General features: G+C 42.2%; 1 protein-coding gene across 1 annotated transcript in view; it reads right to left on the bottom strand.

Moving 5' to 3' along the window:
* Positions 1-19,839, bottom strand: part of DCHS2 (dachsous cadherin-related 2) — a 107,671-nt gene extending 87,832 nt beyond the window's left edge. The window contains exon 1 of the mRNA XM_088056987.1: positions 18,019-19,839. Within this exon, the coding sequence (XP_087913113.1) occupies positions 18,019-19,839 (1,821 nt within the window). The remainder of the gene's footprint in view (positions 1-18,018) is intronic.
* Between the last annotated feature and the right edge of the window lie 1,709 nt (positions 19,840-21,548).

The raw sequence follows: 21,548 nt of genomic DNA, 5'->3' as shown, positions 1-21,548 counted from the left end.
TTTTCTATCACATTCAGTCTTTACAGTCTGTTATCTCTCCGTTTGCTATACTACAGCTCACAACATGAAGAGTTTCACAAGATAAAGCCCAGTGCAGCAAACTCATAGTACTTTTGCACAAGTGATTCTGGGAGGAAAGTGTCTATCCAGACAGACCATACAGGACACATGTAAGAAGTTGAAACAGCTTCAGTCACAAAGCAAATAAGAAAAATAAACTAGCCACGTGGTCTAAGGTAGAAATACTAGACACCTTGATAAAAAAAATTAAAGACACAGAAGACACAAGACTAAGTTCTGTAGTTTAAGCAGAGAACTGGGAGAAAAGAACCCTCCCTCCCATTCCGATTTAACTGCTATCATTCAAGCTGCTTGTTAATATGGCCTTACCTGAAAGCACAACTGCAGAAGAGCCTCAGTAACCTGAGGCTTTAGAGGACAAAAGCTTTATGTAAGGCTAAGCATGGTTTAGAGCTGGACTAGGAAAAGGAAAGGTAGCTAATTAGTTCTCATTCCCCTTATTACAAACATCACCGTCACCAAGAAAATTCAGTCTACTGTTTGCACAATTCCTATGGAAAATTTTGATATCTAAAATTCACTGAAGATCTTTTTTAGGTACCTGTTGGACTTCTAAAAGGCAATATAGGTGCTACCTCCATTAAGATGTTAAAAAAAACCCTAACTTTTGCTAGGGAGGCTCACCACAACCTGCTATTTTTATGTAATAGGGTCTTTCCAATCAAATGATAAAGATTGTCAGAGGCAGAATAGTTGATTGCTTTCGTCTGGTAGCAGGATAACTGTAACACATTGTCCTAATGATCTTCAGCCAGGGAATTTTAATTGGGCATGCCCTTACCACATCTCAGTATCTTAACAATACCTTTCAGATACTAGTAAAATTAATAAAGACAACAAGATAACACAGACATCTATTAAGGACTAAGGACTTTAATTTCTTAAACCCATCAATTTCTAATTGCAGGGAATGACAGCATAAAGTCTAGTTAAGCAGACTTCACAAATATGCTGTATTTGTCAAAGGAAAACACAGTCTATGAGACCCGATATTAATAGTTTTCCCCATATACAACTACCAAAATGGAAAACTTTGTGATCAGTGGACATTCAGGATCCTGTTTACACTTACAGAGGTTTTATTTGCAACACACAGGTTTAAGTTTCCAGTAATCCATTTTTCCTGCTCACAACACTTAACCAGGGACTGACTAACACATAGTAAACAGGTCAGTGATAGAACAGTCCGCTAAGTGGCAAGTGAAGGCAATGGGGCACAAGTGAAACTTCTAGGGAATGGGAATGACTGCATGAGTAAACCTCTCCTGCAGAAATTAAATCTATAAGGCAATTAACTGCCTGAAGTGTTATATCCCACTACAGGGATCACAGCTCAAATTGTCCCCCTTCAGATTGTTAACACCTGGACAAAGCCATTAGGCTTGGAAATAAATCATCGCCTTTCCCTGCAGCTGATCCTGCGGAAGCATTCCTGAACTTGATTGACTTTCACATTTTTATACCCATTTGTACAACTTCACTGCAGGTCCCTCACAAGTCAATCACTGATATTCAGTGTTCTCCACTTTACATTGAACTAATTACTTCAAGATAATTACGTCAGACTTTCAGTATTAAAGAGGCCTCTGGGAGAAATAAACCAAAAGCAATGAAAGGGTGGGAGCACAAAGAGAACTGAAATTTCACAGTAAACTCTCCTTTATGAGAGAGGACCTTGCATTACTGACCAGGACTTTTCTTTCTCTTTCAACTTTCCTCTCTTAGGTCTTATTTTCACAAGATGAATTTCATATCCTGGATTTATTACAATCAGTTTCCTGGGAAACATCCTGGCATGCTACAGCATCTCACCAGATTAATATCACAATGATTAAGAACACCTCCAAGACTAGAAGTATTTTCCAAGCACAGGTCTACAGCTGTGATTGTGAAAGCATATATGGAATTGTGTCTGGTTTTAATGTACAAGAAAAGCCTTCACATACATGAATTACACACACCCCTTTTCAGATAAAGGAAAATGGGAGCTTGATTTCTGCCTCAGTCCCTTTTTGAGTGAATTAACAACTGAGCTATCAGGGGAAAAAAAGAAAGAGAACATTTATTAGCTTCTTTGCTTTCATTAAGGATCAAAAAATGTGCTTTATTTCCAAAGGATGTCAATGTTTCATTCAGCCTGCAGAACCTTGTTAACATCATATTTAATAGGAAATAGAAAAAAAAGCAGTGAAACAAGTTTCAGGTTCATTCTAAGTGAAAGCCTGTGTTAATTTTTCAGCTCAGAAAAGGCAGGATAAGCACTGAACCTGAATAAGTGTGATAAAAGAGCCAATAGAAGTCACATCTCTGGGGATTTGAACCAGAGACGATAACAACAGCCTAAACCTGCTACTACTTATTTTGTGCTGCTGGTCTAAATGTCAAAACCATATTGATGATCAAAAAAATCCACCTAATAGAACTTCTGACTAATGGTACTGGAGTTACTGAAAATTGATAAATTACTGAAAAATACAGACTGAAAGAACAAATTAAAGATGGCTCTCCTAAATCAGTGTTAGTATTTCAAGGTTTTGAATAATATATCACATAAAGATCATCCATATCATTGATGCTGCAGCTAGATGTGATCAATATACTTACAGCTTAGTAACTCTCTGAAGATATAAAATCTCCCTGCAATTATCACAAATACACACAATGTTCCCAGTATCTAAATCTGTGTACTACATAACAGTTTCCAAGGTCTGCAATGATTGTACATATGAAGAGAATGTGAACTAATCCAGTGAGATTAATGATTCTAGAGGAATTATATACAAAAAAAAAGTGTTCTCAAAGTTCACATTTTAAATAAGAGTGGCCAAACAACCAGAACTCAGCTTATGGTTCTATATTATATTATATTGAATCCCATCTTTATTCCATTTTAAAGGATGAGAATTAATACTACCACTTTATTGTTACAAAAGAATGTGGCAAGAATATTGAATGGTCTTAGTACTGTATATTTGGTAAAAAGCATTCAGATATCTAAAGAGAAAAAATTATTCTAGATTTGGATGGTATTAGAGGGTGCTATCTGCCATGATTATGACACAATGCCTTTTTTTTCCTGGTCACTATGGATGGCAGCTTAAGGTTCCAGTCTCATATCTGTACTTGTCAGTTTGCCTCCTAATTACCATAAAACTGTTTTTACCTTCCATCAGGATTTTAACTACCTGTGCGTATTTTCTCCAATTTCATACCTGTAACAGCAAAGTTAGAAACAGAAACAGGCTGAATTATAAACACAATTACATTCATGCTTAAAAACTTCACAGATTCAAGAGGAATACAACTGAGATGTTTATTCTTCCAAGATTCTTCAGAGATCCTATCTCTTGCTTATAGTGATGTATCTTATTTAATTCAATTAATATTCATTCTAAGAGGAATTTCAGATATTCTGAATATTCAGAGGTCCTGAATTTACTAGAGGATTTTTAAAAGCAGGGTGAGGAATATGACAGATGACTGTCTGCTTCTTGAGGCTCTGTGAAGGCTTCATTAACAATTTCACTCAAGAAAAGCAGTTTTAGTACTGCATGATCAGAATATCCACACTCACTGTGACAGTCCAGGAATCCTCCCTGTAAACAAATCATGAACTTTGTCTGACATTTGGAAATTGTTTTATAAATATTGGGTTTTTTTAATTTACTAACTCTCATACACACTATTTCCAACCATGCCACTCCAAACAGACAGAATGATTGGCCATTAAGAATAACAACTGCTTCACTGAGTGAGCTTGATTAAAGTCAGTTAAGAGTTTTCTCCTGCTTGTCCACAAGGAAGAAGTGGACAGAGCAGAGAACACCCAAGGAAGAAAAATTCTCTGAGTGGATAAAGCATAAGCTTAAAAAGCTTTGGAAGAAAAGCCTACATAGGGGGAATCTCAGTAATTTTCAGAGAGGAGAAAGAAGGTGGTCCTATTTAGCTGGAGACATATAAGTTCACATGAGAACAAAATGTCAGAAAAGCTTTGTTATGAAGAAAAGCCGGAAAGTGCAGAAGCCAAGAAGACCTGGGCTGAATCCCAACAGTCGCTTGAAAGATTTATGGTATCTCCAGAAGGTGCTTAGAGACCTCACAGAGGCTCAGATTCCAGGGGCTTAAATAATGAATGGTCTAATGAAATAAATCCCTAACACAAAAGCCAGTGAAATGTCCCACCAGAGGAGGAACTCTACCAGTAACCCCATTTAACCTGTATGTTATTAAAAAAAAAAAAGACCAAATGAATTCATGTGCAAATCTATGAGCCAAGAGAAACATAGATTGTTAGTTCTCAGAGCAAGAAGATGAGATTTTAACAGCTGCAAAGTGTTGAGCTAATGCTCAGAGGATATTCTGCTGTTGGATGGATTCTTTCCCTCAGTATCATATGGAATAAAGCTGAGTATCTAGTCTAGGTCTCCTTGGTCCCAGGGCTAGACTTGAAGATATACAGAGAGAATTACCATACTCTTGGAGAAAGAATATCACCCAGAATAATTTCTTTATAAGAAGCTTTGACTTCCCAGAGACTCATAAACCAATGAAAATAGCAAAGCCATTAGACTTGAATGTTTCAGACCATGGAATTATCACTTAAATTTAAATTAAATGGAGGCATGAACAACAGTTAGTCTGTATCTCAAAGTTTATGTGATAAACACATAATGCTCAAATAAGTAGTTAACAAAGACCAAAATAAAAATGGAGGGCTGGATATGAGAGAGAAAAGTCTAAGACTTTTAATCACAATAAAAGACTGTTAATCACAATAAAAAAATACAGGTATTCCTGGACAGAAGAAAATAAAGAGAAATGTGTGTACCAAGATGAAATGAGAGCATGCTGTTAAAACTGGCCATTGTACTAGAACTGATGGAGTACATAGCCCACTTCTGCTATCAGCAGTGATTGTGGCCAGCATAACTACAGTGAGGACACAACAGGTCCTTACAAGTAAAATTCAAACAGCAGTCAAAGTGGGAGGACCCAGCATACAATTATTATAAAACTGACAAATCAAGCTCCAAGCTTGCAGCCATAACCATTCTAGATCTTAACAAAACAATCTTTCTTAAAAATATCAAATGGAGGAACTACAGAAAAGGAGAAAAACTGCATGTGGCAACTATAATCCTATCAGCCTGGAAATAGACTATTAGAACAACTTTCAAAAAATGAAGACAGTAAAGAAGATACAACATTTTCCAAGTACTCCACCATCCTTCCAATATGAGATTTTTTTCCTAGGCACTGAAGAAAGCTGATCTTAATTATTAAGCTATTCTACTTAATAAAGCAACCAACAGAAATCACATTTCTTTACATACTACTTAGTACAGACAGCACAGCTTTTAGTCAAAGAATCATATTGCAGAAAACCAGGTAAAGAAGGAATCAAAACAAGTTGTCTCAAAAAAGGGAATTAATGAATATGTTGGTTGTATTGATAACCAGCTTGTTAAATCTATTAATTAACCAGAAAAAAAACAGAACATAAGCAATTCAATAACATTCACAAATTCTTTAAACTAGAAAGCACTATCAATGTAGATCGAGAGGATCTTTATACAGAAGAACAAGAATACTAAAGTAACAAATATAGAATGACAAAAGATGAAATTACATACCAACAAATTAATATTTTTTGCTGGGAGCTGGGAATTTATTCATTGGAAACTGAAGAGAAGAAAAAAAACCCAAACATAGATGACTATAAGTCAAAGTGATCCAGTCTAAAAAAACGATAAATGCAAACTGATTTAGTACTAACATTCCTCTGCAATAACTTGTCCACTTGGAAAACACTGAATAAAGATGATGAAGCAGAGAGGTCCAGTGGTCTGGCTAAAGCCAGAGACTTGATGAAAACACCTGCCTGACCATGTGTTTCAGAAGGCACAGCAGTTCTGATATGTTTCCCAGAAATGTGGGGTGGGCAAGGGGAGGTGTAGTCAGTGGGAGCCTTTGGGGATGGTGGGTACTTAGATTTGCACCTGAAAATCCCTAGCAATGTTTCTAACTTTCATCCACACTTTCTAGGAAAAGTTATCATGATTAGTGCATGCTCATAGGCCTAAAACATGGTATCCATTAGAAGCAATTAGCAAGAATAATGGCATAGCATAAAATCAAAGTCTCACAAAGTGCACTATAAATGGCCTCCAGTAAGATGTAATAGACATAGAAAACATCTGTGTTTCCTGGTGATTTCTGAACATTGCATTTCAACAACAAAGTTTCAGAAACTGAAGAATAACTTGTGTCCCACAACCACAGGGTTCTGGAAATGTAACTCATGGTCTAGTCTAACTCCCAAATATTGGCTAGGGTCCTCCCTTCAGACAAGCATTTCTGGAAAAGAAAAGCAGTCAGCCTTTCAAAAAGACTGTTTGAGCTTTCAGGTCTTTCCCCCATCCTCAGATATACACACAAGTGGATATTAATTTTTTTTTAAAAAAAAAACAACCAAAAATATTGATTAGTTTTGAAAAAATGTAAACATGACTTCTTTAATTGAATATTACGAACCTAAGAGATTTGGGATTTGTTTTTTTTTTTTATCAATGGAAAGAAAACACAAAAGCAGCCTGGTATCATGGCAAAATCATTACAAAACTGTACCCCTGCCAAAATTATTGCTAAAGGCACCAACTTCAAAGACAGCTAAAAAAAGAAAAGAAACAAATTCCAGGATATGGAATTTTGCTTTTATAGTAACAAAAGGGAGCAAACAAATAAACAAGAGCCAAATACATGGGAGGCTGCCATTCTTCTTTCTTTTGAAACCCAGAATGAAATGCTCTCTCTTAGATCCTTTAGAAGTTACACAAATCTAGAACTAAAGGAATAGGAATTTCCTAACTTGTGACTTCATTTTCAAATTAAACTTTTCAGGAAAATAATTATTCTACTATTAGTAGTGACAGAAGCACACATTGATTTAAACTGTTTACATTAAGAAGTTCAGTGCTCTGGGAAAGCAGGTCACGTTTAGTTTGTTTAGTATTAGCTTGTTTCATACCCTTGCTCCAACAGTGTTATGCACTCTCTTCCCCTCAGAAACCCATAGACACACATTAAATTAGCTGGGAATTCCAAAATGCAGAGAAGCTGAAAATCCCCCCAAAGAACAAGCTGTGGCTGATTTAACTGTGGCTTGTGTTCTTGAGCTCCCTGTATGTTTGAACAACAAAAGTTTTTTTTAAAAGATCCACCCAGTTCTCCCCACTGTCTGTATGCCTGTCCAGCCACCAACTGGAGTGACGTTTTGTATAGTATTATTACAGACCTACACAAGCACGAGGCAGAGGCAGGAAACACCAGGTTTTGTCTGTTTTAAAACCCATCATTACCAAATCTTGTGCTCCAATAAATAGGCAATGTTCAATTTGAGCAATTTTTGCCCCATCCTATTTTTGCTGGAGACTAGATCCTGATGGGCATCCAAACACCGTGATCCTTGGTACTACTGTGCTGAAGAGCTACCCCTGAGCCTCACTAGAATAACTACAAGTGTAAGCACAGCATGCTCCAAAACATCCAAGGGGCTTTCAATGATTTAATTTCTCACAATATTGTAAATCAGGTTGTGTTGGATGTCTTAATGAGCAGCAGCAGCAGCAGCACACTACACAAAAAAGGTTTTGAGAGTTTTGTGTACTGTACAAGTGCTGAGTTGGTGCTTTAAGGTAACTGCTTCCCTTCCCCTGAATGTAAGTGCAAATTCTGAAGTTTAAACTTTGAGTTGATACATTCTTGAGATGAATGTATTTTCTAGTAGTACACCAAACCCCCTGCCTATACTACACACACTTATGGTCCCATGTATGGCTTAAGCATTAACAGAGGGACAATCCTTCTCTCCAAGAGATTATTCTCCTATATTTGGGAGCATCTTAAGACAATCTTTTCAGTAGAGAGTAACAGACTCAATGCTTTATTGAGTCCATGTCCATGTAAATGCACACTGATCCTACAGAAACGTCAGTTAAACATCACTGTGATCAAAGTACCAAACTGAAATATATTCATAAAATTACCTAATTAACAAAAATGCAATAGCCTACCCAATGATTTATGAAATAACCTCAAGTAAAAAGAATTAGGTGTCCATGTATTTATGCAGAGTGTTTAATATGTGACCTTACTGGTGTAAAGAAGCAAATAAAGATATCAATATATCTGTGACTGATAATAGCCTATGAGAAAACAAATTCATACAAATGATAGGTCTAATATTTATTAATGCCACAATAGAGACAGACACATGGAAGAAAAGGCTTTGGTAAATCCTTGCTCTGGTATGTCTGGACATGAGCTCAAAATTCAAAGCAAGAAAAACTGAACATGTAGAATAAAATTAATTTATTGGGGTTTTATGCAACTGAAAACAAAAGGTCATGTAGAGAATGTAATGCACCAGAAGCAGAGTGCAGTCATCTCCAGCAGTTTCTTTGATTGGTAAGATACATCCAGTTCCTTGGACACTGCATTAAACCATATGTGTTTGTTTATGACTGTTAAAAAAGAGCATACACAAGTTGTTTGTCTCACATATGTTTAACCAGACATTAGCTAAAAACTGCCCTTCCTGTTGCCCCTTTCCCAGTACCAGATGTAGGCACAAGTCAGTGGAAGTGGAGCAGACATAGGCATGACAACCTAATTCCCTGCACGAAGGAAGTAGCTGAGGACAAGGAGGGGGAAGGGGAGACATAAACACTTCACACAAGGTCGGTGCAAGAGATTGAGACATCTGTCAGGGCTGGAAGTCAGTACATTTGCTTTTATTACAGCAAATAATGCTGGTACTGCAACAGTTTATGCTTAAAGCAGTGCAGCCTGTAAGCACAACTAAATAGGCATGACTATCCTGATTTTTATTTTAAGTCATATCCCACAGGAAATGGAGCTAGTAAAGTCTGGCATAAATGTAATGTTTTCATTTAGTACAGAGAGCAGGAAGAGAAAGAACCTAGAGCTGAGCCTCTAATGTACTTTCAGTTATAGAATGAAAACCCACTTCTAAACAAAGCACTTCAAAGCATTTCAAAGTCCATAGATTTGACCCATCTAGAGTAACCCAAGCCTGTGGAAGTGAGGAAATAGGCACAAAAAAGGATTGCAACATAAGCATTGTCCCTTAAAATGTGTTCTGCTGACTTTCTCTGTCAGATGCTACAATGAAGTTTGAGTTGTACTGTCAAGTTCACCCACATAAAGCAAGCCCAGTTAAAACTTTCATTACCCTATTTCATTTAGGACTGACTGAGGAATATGAATTGACTCAATACACAACACAGCTTAATCAGTAATCCACCTACTTTGGTACATATTTCCTGCCTCTACCCTAAAAACCCTTAACAAGTACTTATCCAGAGGAGTCAGCTGAGATTTTATAACCAAGCACAGCCAGCCAGCACACAGGTCCTTACAAACATCCCTTTTGCATTACAGAGTACTAGGAGGTACTGTAAATGCTTACAGTTACTACATTTGGTCATGTACATGTTAGGTAAGATACAGCTATTTAATGAGATGCACATTTATTTATATATAATATAAAATTATATACACAAGTTTACATATGAGAGTAGTTCACTACCAAGAGGTGAGAAGTATCACACATCTTCTGTTGCAATGCTAAATACACCACTGCTCTTCATGCACGACAGAAATCCCTTGCAATTCAATTTTCTGAGAAGAATTATTTCACCTAAGTGCCAATGAAATTAATGATTTTCTACAGCCTCTTATATAGCTGTCTCAAGAACTTAGAACTGATTGAAAGAACTGTGATTTATGAGTATAATTTTAAAAATCCATTACTCCTCCTTACTACTACATTTTTCTCATAGACTGAGAGCAAGGGCATTATCTTCTACCAATTCTATAAAATGTGAACTTTCTTCTGCTACATTTCCTTTGTAAACAAGGCTTAATCTTGTATTTTCACCAGTGGTACATTTCAGCATTTGGTGTTAAAGAGCATCTGCTAGCCAAATGCCCTTTTTTTCCCTGCTAACAAGAATGAGTACTGGAAATGAATGGAGAGGTGATACAGCAGATGTGTGAAATCGTAAGGAGTTGGGACCAACCATTCTCTTTGTCTCCAGACTGAGAGCAAAAGGTGCTTTTTCCTGGAATAGGCAGCTGATTGACACACCAATGACCACAGCATATTAGGGACAATGATACTTGAAAAGCTGAAGTGAGGGCTAGGTAATTTTCACAGGAAAAAAAATCCATTCATGGTTACAAATGTGCAGAAACTACCTTGCCTGGGGTGTCCTCAAGCTGAAAATGGTCAAACACCAAGTATCCATGAGGGAAAATGTCACTTTTGCCCTGCTCTTACACTCATTCAGGGTGTATGCTTTTAGCTTCTAGGAGAAGAAGGATATGGGGCTAGATGGGATACTGGTCTGATACAATCATACACTGACTCTTGCATGTAACACCTGTTCCAAATAAGCTGTGCGATATTTTTCCCACAAAGGTTTTGTTAGCTGTCATCTCTGCTTCCATGCTGTTCACACCTGCAGCAGGATTTGAGCCATCAGTGGGACAGAGAGTCCCACTCCTCACTACAGAAGTGTTCACAATAGTTTGATACTCAGTGTGGAGAACAGATTGCTCAGCCAAATTCTTATCATTAAAACACTGCAAAGCAAGTTTCTCCAAGCTATCTACGTGAACTCTGAAGCTCATAACATTCTAAATCTAACTCATGCACTTTATAAGAAAAATGCAGACTCTGGAAATCATTGTTGGGTTTTTTTCAGCATGCAACTAGAAGTTTGTTTTCAAGAATGAACTGAGCCATGAAGTAAAATAAAAAGGCTCATTCTGCTGCATTTCAATCTGCTTGCATAGGAAGATGGAATTTAAGGGATTCCTAACTCATCTGTTTCCCAATGCTTTAAAGCCTTCCAGGAAAGACTAAGCCTTCTGCTGACCCTGCAATTCATGAAAATCTGCAAGGACGATAAAATGCCATTAATATTTGATAGATGGACAGACCCAACCATGACCATCCATTTACAGCTTATTAGTAATTTGCTCTGGTGTACTGTAAGACAACTGCTGATGCCAAATCTTTGTATAGAAGTGAACACCAGCAAAACCCATCCATTTATGAATTGGGATGACTTCCATCTAAAAAAGTTGTTCATGACCATTACTCCAGAAGGTCAGTGGTTATGAATGACCTTGTGCTGCATAAAAATCTAAAAACATAGCAGCCAAAGGTATTCAAGGACTCTATCTTTGCCAATGGTGCTCTGAACAGTCTATTAGCTAATATTTTAATACATGGCCCTCTGCAATATAAAGTCTGTGATTAAAACTTTTTAATATCATTACTCCTTTTCCATAGTTAGAGACACATCTAATTTATCCAACAAAAATATCTTTATCACATATGCTTCTTTTCCTATCACTGCTATAGACTGAAGTATGCACAAAATTTTGGACTTAGCCACACATAAGCTTTCAAAACTTCCCTCTTTCCAGACCCAGTTTGCTGACATCAATTGTCAATGTGTTTTTGATGTTTCAGCATTTCATATGTTCTCTAAATCATGGATTAAGGTAGCAAACAGCTGCAGATTTATTACACAGATGCGTGGAAATTACCTCTGGAGATCTGTTTTTCTGCAGGTCTTAGACACTGAAAATTTAACACTTGCCACATTTAAGAGTAACCACAAACTAAGAGAAGCAAAAGTGAAAGATTTCCAATTCCCATTTCCCAGGATCAGAGCTTCTTATATCTACAAAGCACCTATTTGGTACCAGATGCTAGACTGAAAGGGCTGTATCAAGGAATACATTCTCATTCTTACAAACGTTTTAATTATTACATGGAACATGGAATCTATTTTTAAAATGCTAAAAGGCCACCATAAGAGAATTCTTAAGCAAAAGCATCTGGAGAGGTCCCATTCATATGAAGTTACCTAATGATTAAAATTATATATTTTGGGGGTTGATTTTTTTTTAAAAATAATTTTTCTTCCTTCCTGCAATCAGCTCAGCATGGTCACCTGCTACTCCTGCACAGATTCAAAGAAACATCTATTTATCTTTGAGCCCAGACCACCCACACTTCCTAAAGATAAATATCAATAAATCACAAAAAGTTGTGCATAGCCATAAAAACCAATTTTATACCCACAAAGCTATGATAATATACTGAGAATCTACTGAACAGCTTCTGGAGAGCGAAGGGATTCTTGTGAATTCAGAAAGAAATAATTGCTACAAAATTACACATATAACAGATAAATGATGACATGTTAACTGCTTTTAGACTCTATCTAAGAACAGAAATCGGATGAACAACTAAATAGTTTTGCGTTATAGTTACAGATTAGTTGACAAATTTCTTTGTTGTTATTGTAGTTTAGTCTGGGGTTTGGTCTCTCTGTTATCAACTGTATCAGTTTTAAAACACAGTAGGATTTCAAATCAATTAACAAAATCTGTCTTTTCTGCAGCTGACTTTAAATAGAAAATATTGCAGTGAAAATAAGACCTGGAAAGCTCAAAAAGCAAACAGAGGAATGCATGGCATGACATCTTTAGCTTCTTTCCGATTTACCTCTAACAAGGATGAGTGGGATTTCATAATTCTTTAGAATTTACATGAACCTTCTTTGCTGGCTTCATTTCTGCTTCAGTAATTGTACTGTGGATTAAATGATCCAGAACCAAAACCATAAGGGAAAGGGCTGCTCTTCTAGCTCCTTGTTTCAACATCCAGGGAAAGAAAAAGGAAGAAAAATGTGATCTCCAGCCAATGCTGGTGCTACCCACTTTGCATCTCAAGGACAGATTACAGTCACTAAGTCTCCATCCCTCAAAGCAGGGATGTATCTTCCATTCCCTTTTGTCTTCTTAGTTTTCTTTTTAATTTTGCATAAGGCAGAGAAAAATTAGAGAAGATACATGTTATAATGTCTTTTTTAGAACTCTCTCTTTCTGCAAGGAGCACTTGGAAATGTGTATTTCAAGAAAGTACAAATAACAACTCTCAAATATACTAAGCACTTAAAAAATCCTCAAACTGCATGTATCCTTCTTACATATATTATACCTTTCATAGTATTTTCTAAAATCTAATGGATTTATTATTATTACAATATTATTATTATTATTGTTGTTGTTGTTGTTGTTGTTGTTGTTGTTATTATTATTATTATTATTCCATAATTTCTGGCATACCTAGAATAGCTTTAAGATCTTAAAACAAAATCTTTCTTTGCTGTCACTGCATTTACAAACCTCCCACAATCTCAGCATCAGAAAGTGTAATTTTTAAATAAAAGGAACAGAGAAGCTCTACCCAGTAATTTGAAACAACCTCCTTAATGGACCAGAAAAGTGCAAGTTGCCATAATACTGGAATGCATATGGGTCTCTATCATTTGCCAGATAACATATGTTTTTTTCCTCTTCCTCTGCTCTTTCAGAGATGACTCCAAAGCAAATAAACACAAATTTTCTAATACACCATAAAAGAAAATCTATTTACTAAAAAGCTACTGACATGACTAAGTCATGACAATGTTCTCTTCAATATGCAATCACAAGTACATAATTTGTTAGACTTTTCCTAAAAATGCATGTAAGCTATAAGAGAATAACAATTACATCATTCATTTATACCCTACAAGCTACAGCACACTCTGGCAGTGGAAGCAAGTTTTACCTACAAGCCCCAAACATATACAGACTGTACTGTGCTGTGTAACACAAAATAAACACCTTCATTAAGTTCAAGATATGAGCTGAACTGAGAGCTGTCACCATCGCCAAATCATTAAGCTTTTCAGAAGCCAGTAAGGGAAATACTCTTTTATGCAGGAGTCCATGGAGGATAAGAAACAGAATGTGGTGTTTCCGTCCCATCTAGGTAAAAAACACCAGGCAAACTGATGCCAACATGATGTGCTGATTTCTCCTAATTCAGATAAAGTTTTAGCCTGTTTAGAGACAGAAAGAGAGAGAATGAATATTGCCTTCAACACTCAACTTTGGCTAGAAGACAGTAAATCCTGACAAGTCTGGCAATACAGTGCTATAATTTTGAGACATACTGTGCTAAAGAGAACCTTAACAATGAGTATTGAGCAGCATTATAATCACCAAAAAAAGCTTCAAAATAAAATTTGTAATCAGAATTAATCCTCTGTTATCAAGGCAGGTCTATGATAAAGTTTTATTTCTTAATTCATCCATTAGGTAAGTGAATGGCTCAGAAGAGAGACACTTTGTCACACCACTTACCCTTAGGCCACAGAGGTGCAGTTATCAAAGAGTTACACATCATCAGATGCTAAATCTACCTAAAATTGCCAAGCTCACACCAAAGAGTGCAGAAACAGGACACGATCACCATCACTCAACAGCTGATGGACATTTGTAATCATATTGGTCCTTGAGAAAGTATAGTAAGAAAGACAGGAGACCGCCCAATGAGCTCTCACTCATTCCTCCATCTTATTCCTAGTTTCTAGGCCATGCTGAAGATCTTCAGGAAATTAGATTCATATTATGCTGAAAGATCATCATAATAACTGATGTCATCCTTAAGGCCAGTGACCATTCAAAATTAACGTGCAATACCTCTATATGAAGAAACCAAGATGTTGATACATCTGCAAAAATCAATGCATTACTAAAATGTCTGCAGACATCACCATGTCTCAAGACCAAGAGTGCTTCTACTGCTTCCCTTTTAGTTACTGCAAATTGCCTTGATCTACAATTTATCTCTGGTTGTATTCACTTTTACCTCCCTGTACCTTTTTTTTTTTAAGCATGCCACCAGTAATTCTTAAATTTTAAAAGAGTTGTGCCTATAACAATTGGTAACAAACCAGAAGTTCAGTATCAAAAAACCAGCCAAAGTTAAATAAATGCTGTTAATGGCTTCAAAATTCTACTTACAACTTTCACTGCATACTTCTGCTCTACTTTCTAATGTCTGATAACCCCCTACCTTCCCACTGATTTTCTCTTTTCTTCATTTCACTTTCTTGGATTTGTCTGCTCAGATTTCTGATGTCCACCTACATTATCTACCCTGAGGATGCAATCATTGCATCACCACATTTATTTTTTATATTAGCTAATGCAAAATAATTTATCTTTCAGGATTTAGATTCTCCCTAACTGGTCAATCTGCATTGGAAAGGGAGAGTCTTTTGTCCACAAGGAAAAGCCCAGACATATGCCTAGAACAAAGCCATATTTCCAGAAGTGGCTGAAAACTATGTCTTTTAAGTACATGGTTAATTCTTCTAATTGGTGAATTCGTACAGACTAGGAGGAACCATTAATACAGACCTACAGGCAAATTGATCCATTTCACAAGACTAGCCCATATTATGGGCTACATCTGTGGAGAGCAGGGGGGAAATGAAGATAATGATGAATGATCACAGTAGGAGTTACAGATTTCCCAAAAGGAAGGAAATCCCCCATTATCAACATGCAGTCAAGAACATCTGGGAACAAGCTGTCCAGTTATTTAGTGATTGGGCAGAGGCACAGCAAAGCACTAAGGTAGAAGGCACTAGACAAACAGTGTAAGAGGCAATGGTTTGTCACCAGCTGGTCCCCAAACAAAGGTTACTGATGCACATGACTACTTCAGTAATGCCCTATTGCAAGAGCCCCTCTGCTTCCAGAGGGAAAAGACTAGAAGACTGCCAGATAGCATGATTATGACTCAAATATAAAACAAATGTTTATCACCACCTCCCAGGCTGTGGAGCAGAGGAAGATGTGACATGAGTAGCCTCCTTCAATATTTTGGTTTGTTTCCTATTCTCCAGGAACAGCAATAACAGTCTGTGGTTGCCTCCGTTTCATGCTAGTACTGAAGTTCAAGAGCCCACCTGGAGACAGACTCGTACCACAGACCCTGAAAAACAGCTTGGCCAAACCAAAACCTATTTTCTGCATTCTCATCACTCACTGCAACTCCTAGAGCAACATAAACAAAGCTGCCCACTTCATGACAGCCCTTCCTGCTCACAATCTTTGAGCAGATTTCCTTTCCTTGGGGAAAAGATATGAGGCAAATTGTAAAAGGTGGACATGTTTAAAGTTTAAGCCTGCTACACAATGTAGTATGAAACATGGACATCACTACGATGATCCTGGATTAATCTGCAAGTAGAACCAGCTTCCTTTCCTGGCAGACCAAAGGATGCTCATCTGCTATTCCTCCTGTGCATGCCTCTCATGCCTCCTTCTCATTCATGTTTGGCTTTATTACCCCAGGTTCAATTATTACCAGGACATGACTGTTTCTTTCTACTGTCTAAACAGGATTATGGCAGCATGATCAACTCGCAGTGCACTTTCAAAATTCAGTGCACTGACAGTGATATCTGCATACATGACATCAGAGTGAATGACACCTGTGCCCCTTGAAAATCTGCAGTGTTAATGCATCAAAACCTACAAGGGAAAAAAAAGAAAAAAATTAGTAGAACCACAATCAGGAATCCTTCAGGAGGCTTCTATCCGCTTCAATCAAAGGCAAACGATCGCTGTCCATCAGCCCGGCTGCGGTGTCAGGCTGCGGCAGCTCTCCCCGACGGCGCCGGCCCCGCTGCCTTTCAGCACCACGGACGCCCGCGCCAGAGGCCGGGGGCTGCCGCAACGCTCCTCGCTCCTCCCCGAGACATGGCCAGCTCCTAAAATCACAGTATCAGGTTTTTTGTTTGGTTCTGGTGGGTTTTTTGTTTGGTTGTTTTTTGTTTAGGTTTTTTCCCCATGTTGTTGAAGGAAAAAGAATGGGCAGTGATGGGATTTTCTTTTTGGCTTGGGATACTAAATGAAAAGCTCCATGAGCTCGACCTTCCCAAAGCTTTTATAGATTAAACTGTATTAAGGGCTGTACAAACTGTGTACTTTTTGAGCTCAGAGTGCAATTAGAAAAAAAGAGAAAAAAATACAGAGAAGAAAACGTCTTTTGTTCTGATCAACTACTGTCAGACCCAAAATACCATCAATGATTCCTGAATTGAAAAGAAAAAAATTAATTTAGTAGGCCACCTGAAGATAAAGACATTGATTTTTCATCAAATGTACTGAGGAAACACATTGCAGTTTTCCCTAGTCTCCTCTTTAAGTAATGTTTTTTCCCAGATTCATATAAGTTCTGCACAAACTCAGAAACATGTCTACATTAACTCAGGCCAACTGCTGTGAATTTTCTTCTGATGGAAACGGGTTTGTTCAGTTTAAGGGTATACATTCTGCAATGCTTTCCCAAGCTAAAAGCAAAAGGGCCCTTTGTCAACTTCTGGCCATCCAAAGCCTCCATTCAACCTCACCTGCATAGGATAAAAGGGGTTTTACAGACAAGCAGAACATTTTTCTCTATTAGGACTAATGAGTTTCTGCGAAGGCAGGGTGAGTTGATTCACATTGTTAGCAGAAAGCTCGGGAACCATCACATAGATCCTGAAGCACATTTTAATTTTAAGCTGCTGTGTGTTACACCGCCTGCCCTACTCCCTGGTTCAGTTTGGGTCATGCTGCTCTCGGGGACGGGTGCTACTGGCTCTCTGAAGACCATCTCAAGTCCTCAGAAGTATCACAGTTGGTTTAATTCCCTCTGAGGTTCAACCAGAGTTGATACTTGATTCCCTCTGCAGACCTGAGCTTCGGTGCTCATTACCCGCGCTACGAGTGTTACGGGACAAGGAACGCATTCCTCAGGGCTGCGCTTATTATCTGAGCTCCACCGGCCGCGCTCCCTGCTTCCCTGCAGTGCTGGAGCGCGGCGGCGGTGCCATGGACCGCGGCGTCCCAGGGCAGCGGCGCCGGAAGCCGGACCGTGCGGGACCGGACCGTGCGGGACCGGACCGCGTGGGGCCGTGTGGGCCCGGGCCGTGTGGGGCTCACCTGGAGAAGGCGGCGGCCGCGCGCGGCGTGCTCGGGCAGGCGCGCGCGGTACACGGCGCGCTCGAAGCGCGGCTCGTTGTCGTTGGCGTCCTCCACGCGCACGCTGAGGCGGCACGCGGCGGCGCGCGGGGGGACGCCGCCGCCCCGCGCCACCACGCGCAGCCCCAGCGCCGCCTGCCGCCCCCGGCCGAGGCGCGCGCGCGTGCTGACGGCGCCGCTCCGCGCGTCGATGCGCAGCAGGGCCAGGGCGGCCGCGTCGCCCTCCAGCGCGTACCGCACCTCCGCGTTGGGCGAGCCCGGCTCGTCGGCGTCGGAGGCGGTGAGGCGGAGCACGGCGGTGCCGGGGGAGGCGGCCTCCGAGACGGCGGCGCGGTAGTGGGGCTGGGGGAACGCGCGCGTCTCGTCGTTGAGGTCGGCGACGCGCAGCAGCAGCGGCTCCTCGGCGGAGAGCGGCGGCGTGCCGCCGTCCGTGGCCACCAGCCGCAGCTCGTACAGGTCGCGGTTCTCCCGGTCCAGCGGCCCCGCCACGCAGAGGAAGAAGACGCCGGCCCCGGCCGCCCGCAACGCGAAGGCGCCGTCGCCGCCCAGCAGGGCCAGCGCGATGCCGCCGTCGCCCTCCGCGCTCTCCGCTTCGCCGCCCTCGTCGGCGTCCGAGACGGAGACTCGGGCCACGTAGTCGCCGGGTCGTGCCCCTTCGGAGACCCGCGGACCGCCGGTCTCGGTGAGGTAGAGCAGACGGATGGAGGGCCGGTTGTCGTTGACGTCCAGCACGGCCACGGAGACGAGGACGCTGGAGACCTCGGGCTGGGAGCCGCCGTCCCGCGCCTCCACGACCAGGCGGTGCAGGGCCCGCGCCTCGCGGTCCAGCGGGCGGCGGAGGCGCAGGACGCCGCTGCGCTCCTCCACCGCGAAGTAGCCGTCGGGGTCGCTCTGCCGGCGATTGATGGCGTACCGTACCTCGCCGTTTGCGCCCAGGTCGGGGTCGGTGGCCCGCAGGCGGCAGACGGCGGTGCCCGGCGCCGCGTCCCCCCCCAGCCGCGCCCGGTACTCGCCGCGGCTGAATGCGGGCGCGTTGCCGTTCTCGTCCAGCACCCGCACGGACACCCGCAGGCGGCCCCGTCGCCGCGGGCTGCCGCCGTCCCACGCCTCCACCACCAGCCGGTGGAGGTCCGCCCGTTCTCGGTCCAGCCGCCGCAGCAGCACCAGCTCCAGCGGCTCCGGCCGCACATAACGCAGCTGGAAGAGCGGCGGCTCCCCCGCCGCGCCGCCCTCCTCCAGCAGCGCGTAGCCCTGCGTGCCGAAGCGGCCGGCGTCGGGGTCGCGGGCAGCCGGCAGGCGGAAAGCGGTGCCGGGCGGGCTGAGCTCGGAGACGTTGAGCTGCAGACTGTCCTTCGGGAAGCGTGGCGGGTGGTCGTTCACGTCGGTGACAGCGACCTCCACCTGCACCACCTCGCCGCGCAGCGTGGCCGCCGCGAAGCTGTAGCGCGCCCGCCGCTCCCGGTCCAGCCGCCGCGCCGTGCGGATGATGCCCGTCTCCGGCTGGACGTGGAAATCCGCCAGCACCGCCGACTCTCCGCTCCCCTCCGACAGCAGGAAGCCCCCCAGCGGGTCCGCGCCTGCCGGCAGCCCCGCGCAGATGTCGCCCACCAGCGTCTCCGCCGGCAGCCCCTCGTCCACTGCCAGGCTGAGGTAATACCCCGGCGCCGCGCCGCCGCCCGCCGCGCACAGCCACAGCGGCAGCAGCGGCGCCAGCACCGGTCCCGTGGGGGGAGCGCCGCCCTGCCCGCCCCGGCACCTGCCGGCCCGCAGCCGCCGCGCCATGCTTGGCCGCTAAGCCGGCATCCCGGGCAGCCTGCGCCCTGCTACTCGCCACCGCCGCGCAGGTGCCTCCGGCTCGCCGCCGCGGGAGCAACTCCCGAACGCCGCCGCCGGTGATGGGAAGGACGAGCGTGTGCGAGGGGGCGGGAGAGCGGCTCCCGCCGCCGCCGCCCCGCGCAGCCCCCGCCCCGCAACCCCCCCGCAGCCCTGGGGGCCACCGCCTGCCCGCCCACCCAGCGCCCGGGGGGGCGGCCGCGTCCCCGTGCACGGACGTGTCGCGCTTGGTCGGGATGCTGTGGCGCTGCTCCAGTGCCTCCCAGAATTCGGAGAGGTCTTCGCTGAAATGGATTACTCGGGGGATCAGCTGGCTTCCTGCTGATGGGGCTAAGTGTGACTAGCGCACGGGCTGCCTCTAGATGCAGAGGCATGGCTTGTGAAGAAGAATTTAAATAGAACAGAAATGTCCGAGGATAAACGAGTTTGCACAATTCAACAAGGATTTGTCTCGCCTTAATATTCTGGTCCTCATTTTCCATTAAAAGGCTTGCTTGTTATCCTAGCACTAGGTCAGTAAATAGCAATTCAGCATGGCAGGAAAGCATTTACCAGAAGAAAGCTTTAAGTAGAAACTTCAATCAGTTTCAGCAAGACCAGAACTTCTTTCCTTTCCCAGTATTCCTGACTCCCATATCTATCTCAGAATGGTCTAAGAATGAATAAGTTTCTTCAATGACACTGAGAATATGGAACATCATATGAATGCTATGTACCAACCATCCATCTGTCCATGAAACCCAAGTACAATACTTCAGTGATTACCAGTCTCTTGCTGTTCCCACTGATGCTTTACAAACTTAACTTCACCTTTCTGGCAAGAATCTAACAGCTGTTCAGATAAAAGTAAATTCATCCTAGGACAGACAAGTAAAATCAGACAAGCAAAGACAGTTAGTAGCAGGAGGAGTTACTATAGCTCAGTCCTCTCCTATGAAAGAGCACTTGAGAGGGCAGCTGTTTTACTATTTGCCTCTTTTCCAAGTCATGGAAGAACTACCCGAGTACACTGCCAGAGTGCTCTGAGGAGGGAGCAAACTCACTTCAACAGTGAGGAGAAGGGGAAGAGGACTTTTTTTTTTTCCCTCCCAACATTTTTGAGACCTACACAGTACCACATATCCGGATTAAGAGGGAGAACTAAGTTCTAAAGTTTAGAAGTCCTACTGCATGTGTGTAGTTGCATGGACAGGAGGGGGAACACGAGATCACATCTACTGTGTCTGACTTGCTTCCTTACACAGAGAAACGGGCCAGAGCAAAGCTAGATCTTGTCAGATCTTCTTAGGCACATTCTGAGAAAGTCACTGTGTATTTATACACTGTGATAATTGCAAGCATAGGAACAAGGAGGAAATGTAGAGGCCCTTGCCAGCTTCGTTCATATTCATTGAGAAAACACATGGATCCTCCCCAAGTCACAGATGTTCAATATGAAAATGCCTGAATTCCACTGAATCACAGCAAGTTTGGAAAAACAGCCATGTCCCATGCAGCCCATGCTGTCACTAAGAAAACACATGAATCATGTTCAATCAGGCACATTCATTGAAAACCTAAACAAAACCTGCTGTTGACATGGTCAGGCAATGCCTAAAGAGCAAAATTCTGTGTTCAGATACAGCTTACATAAAGATAGCAGGGGAAAATAAGACTGA

Source organism: Pseudopodoces humilis, chromosome 6 (assembly GCF_049639895.1).
Source record: "Pseudopodoces humilis isolate 2021_Gansu_Grassland_sample_001 chromosome 6, ASM4963989v1, whole genome shotgun sequence".
Taxonomy (NCBI): Eukaryota; Metazoa; Chordata; class Aves; order Passeriformes; family Paridae; genus Pseudopodoces; species Pseudopodoces humilis.
The sequence above is the reverse complement of the archived record's forward strand: the minus strand, read 5'-3'. Positions and strand labels throughout refer to the sequence as shown.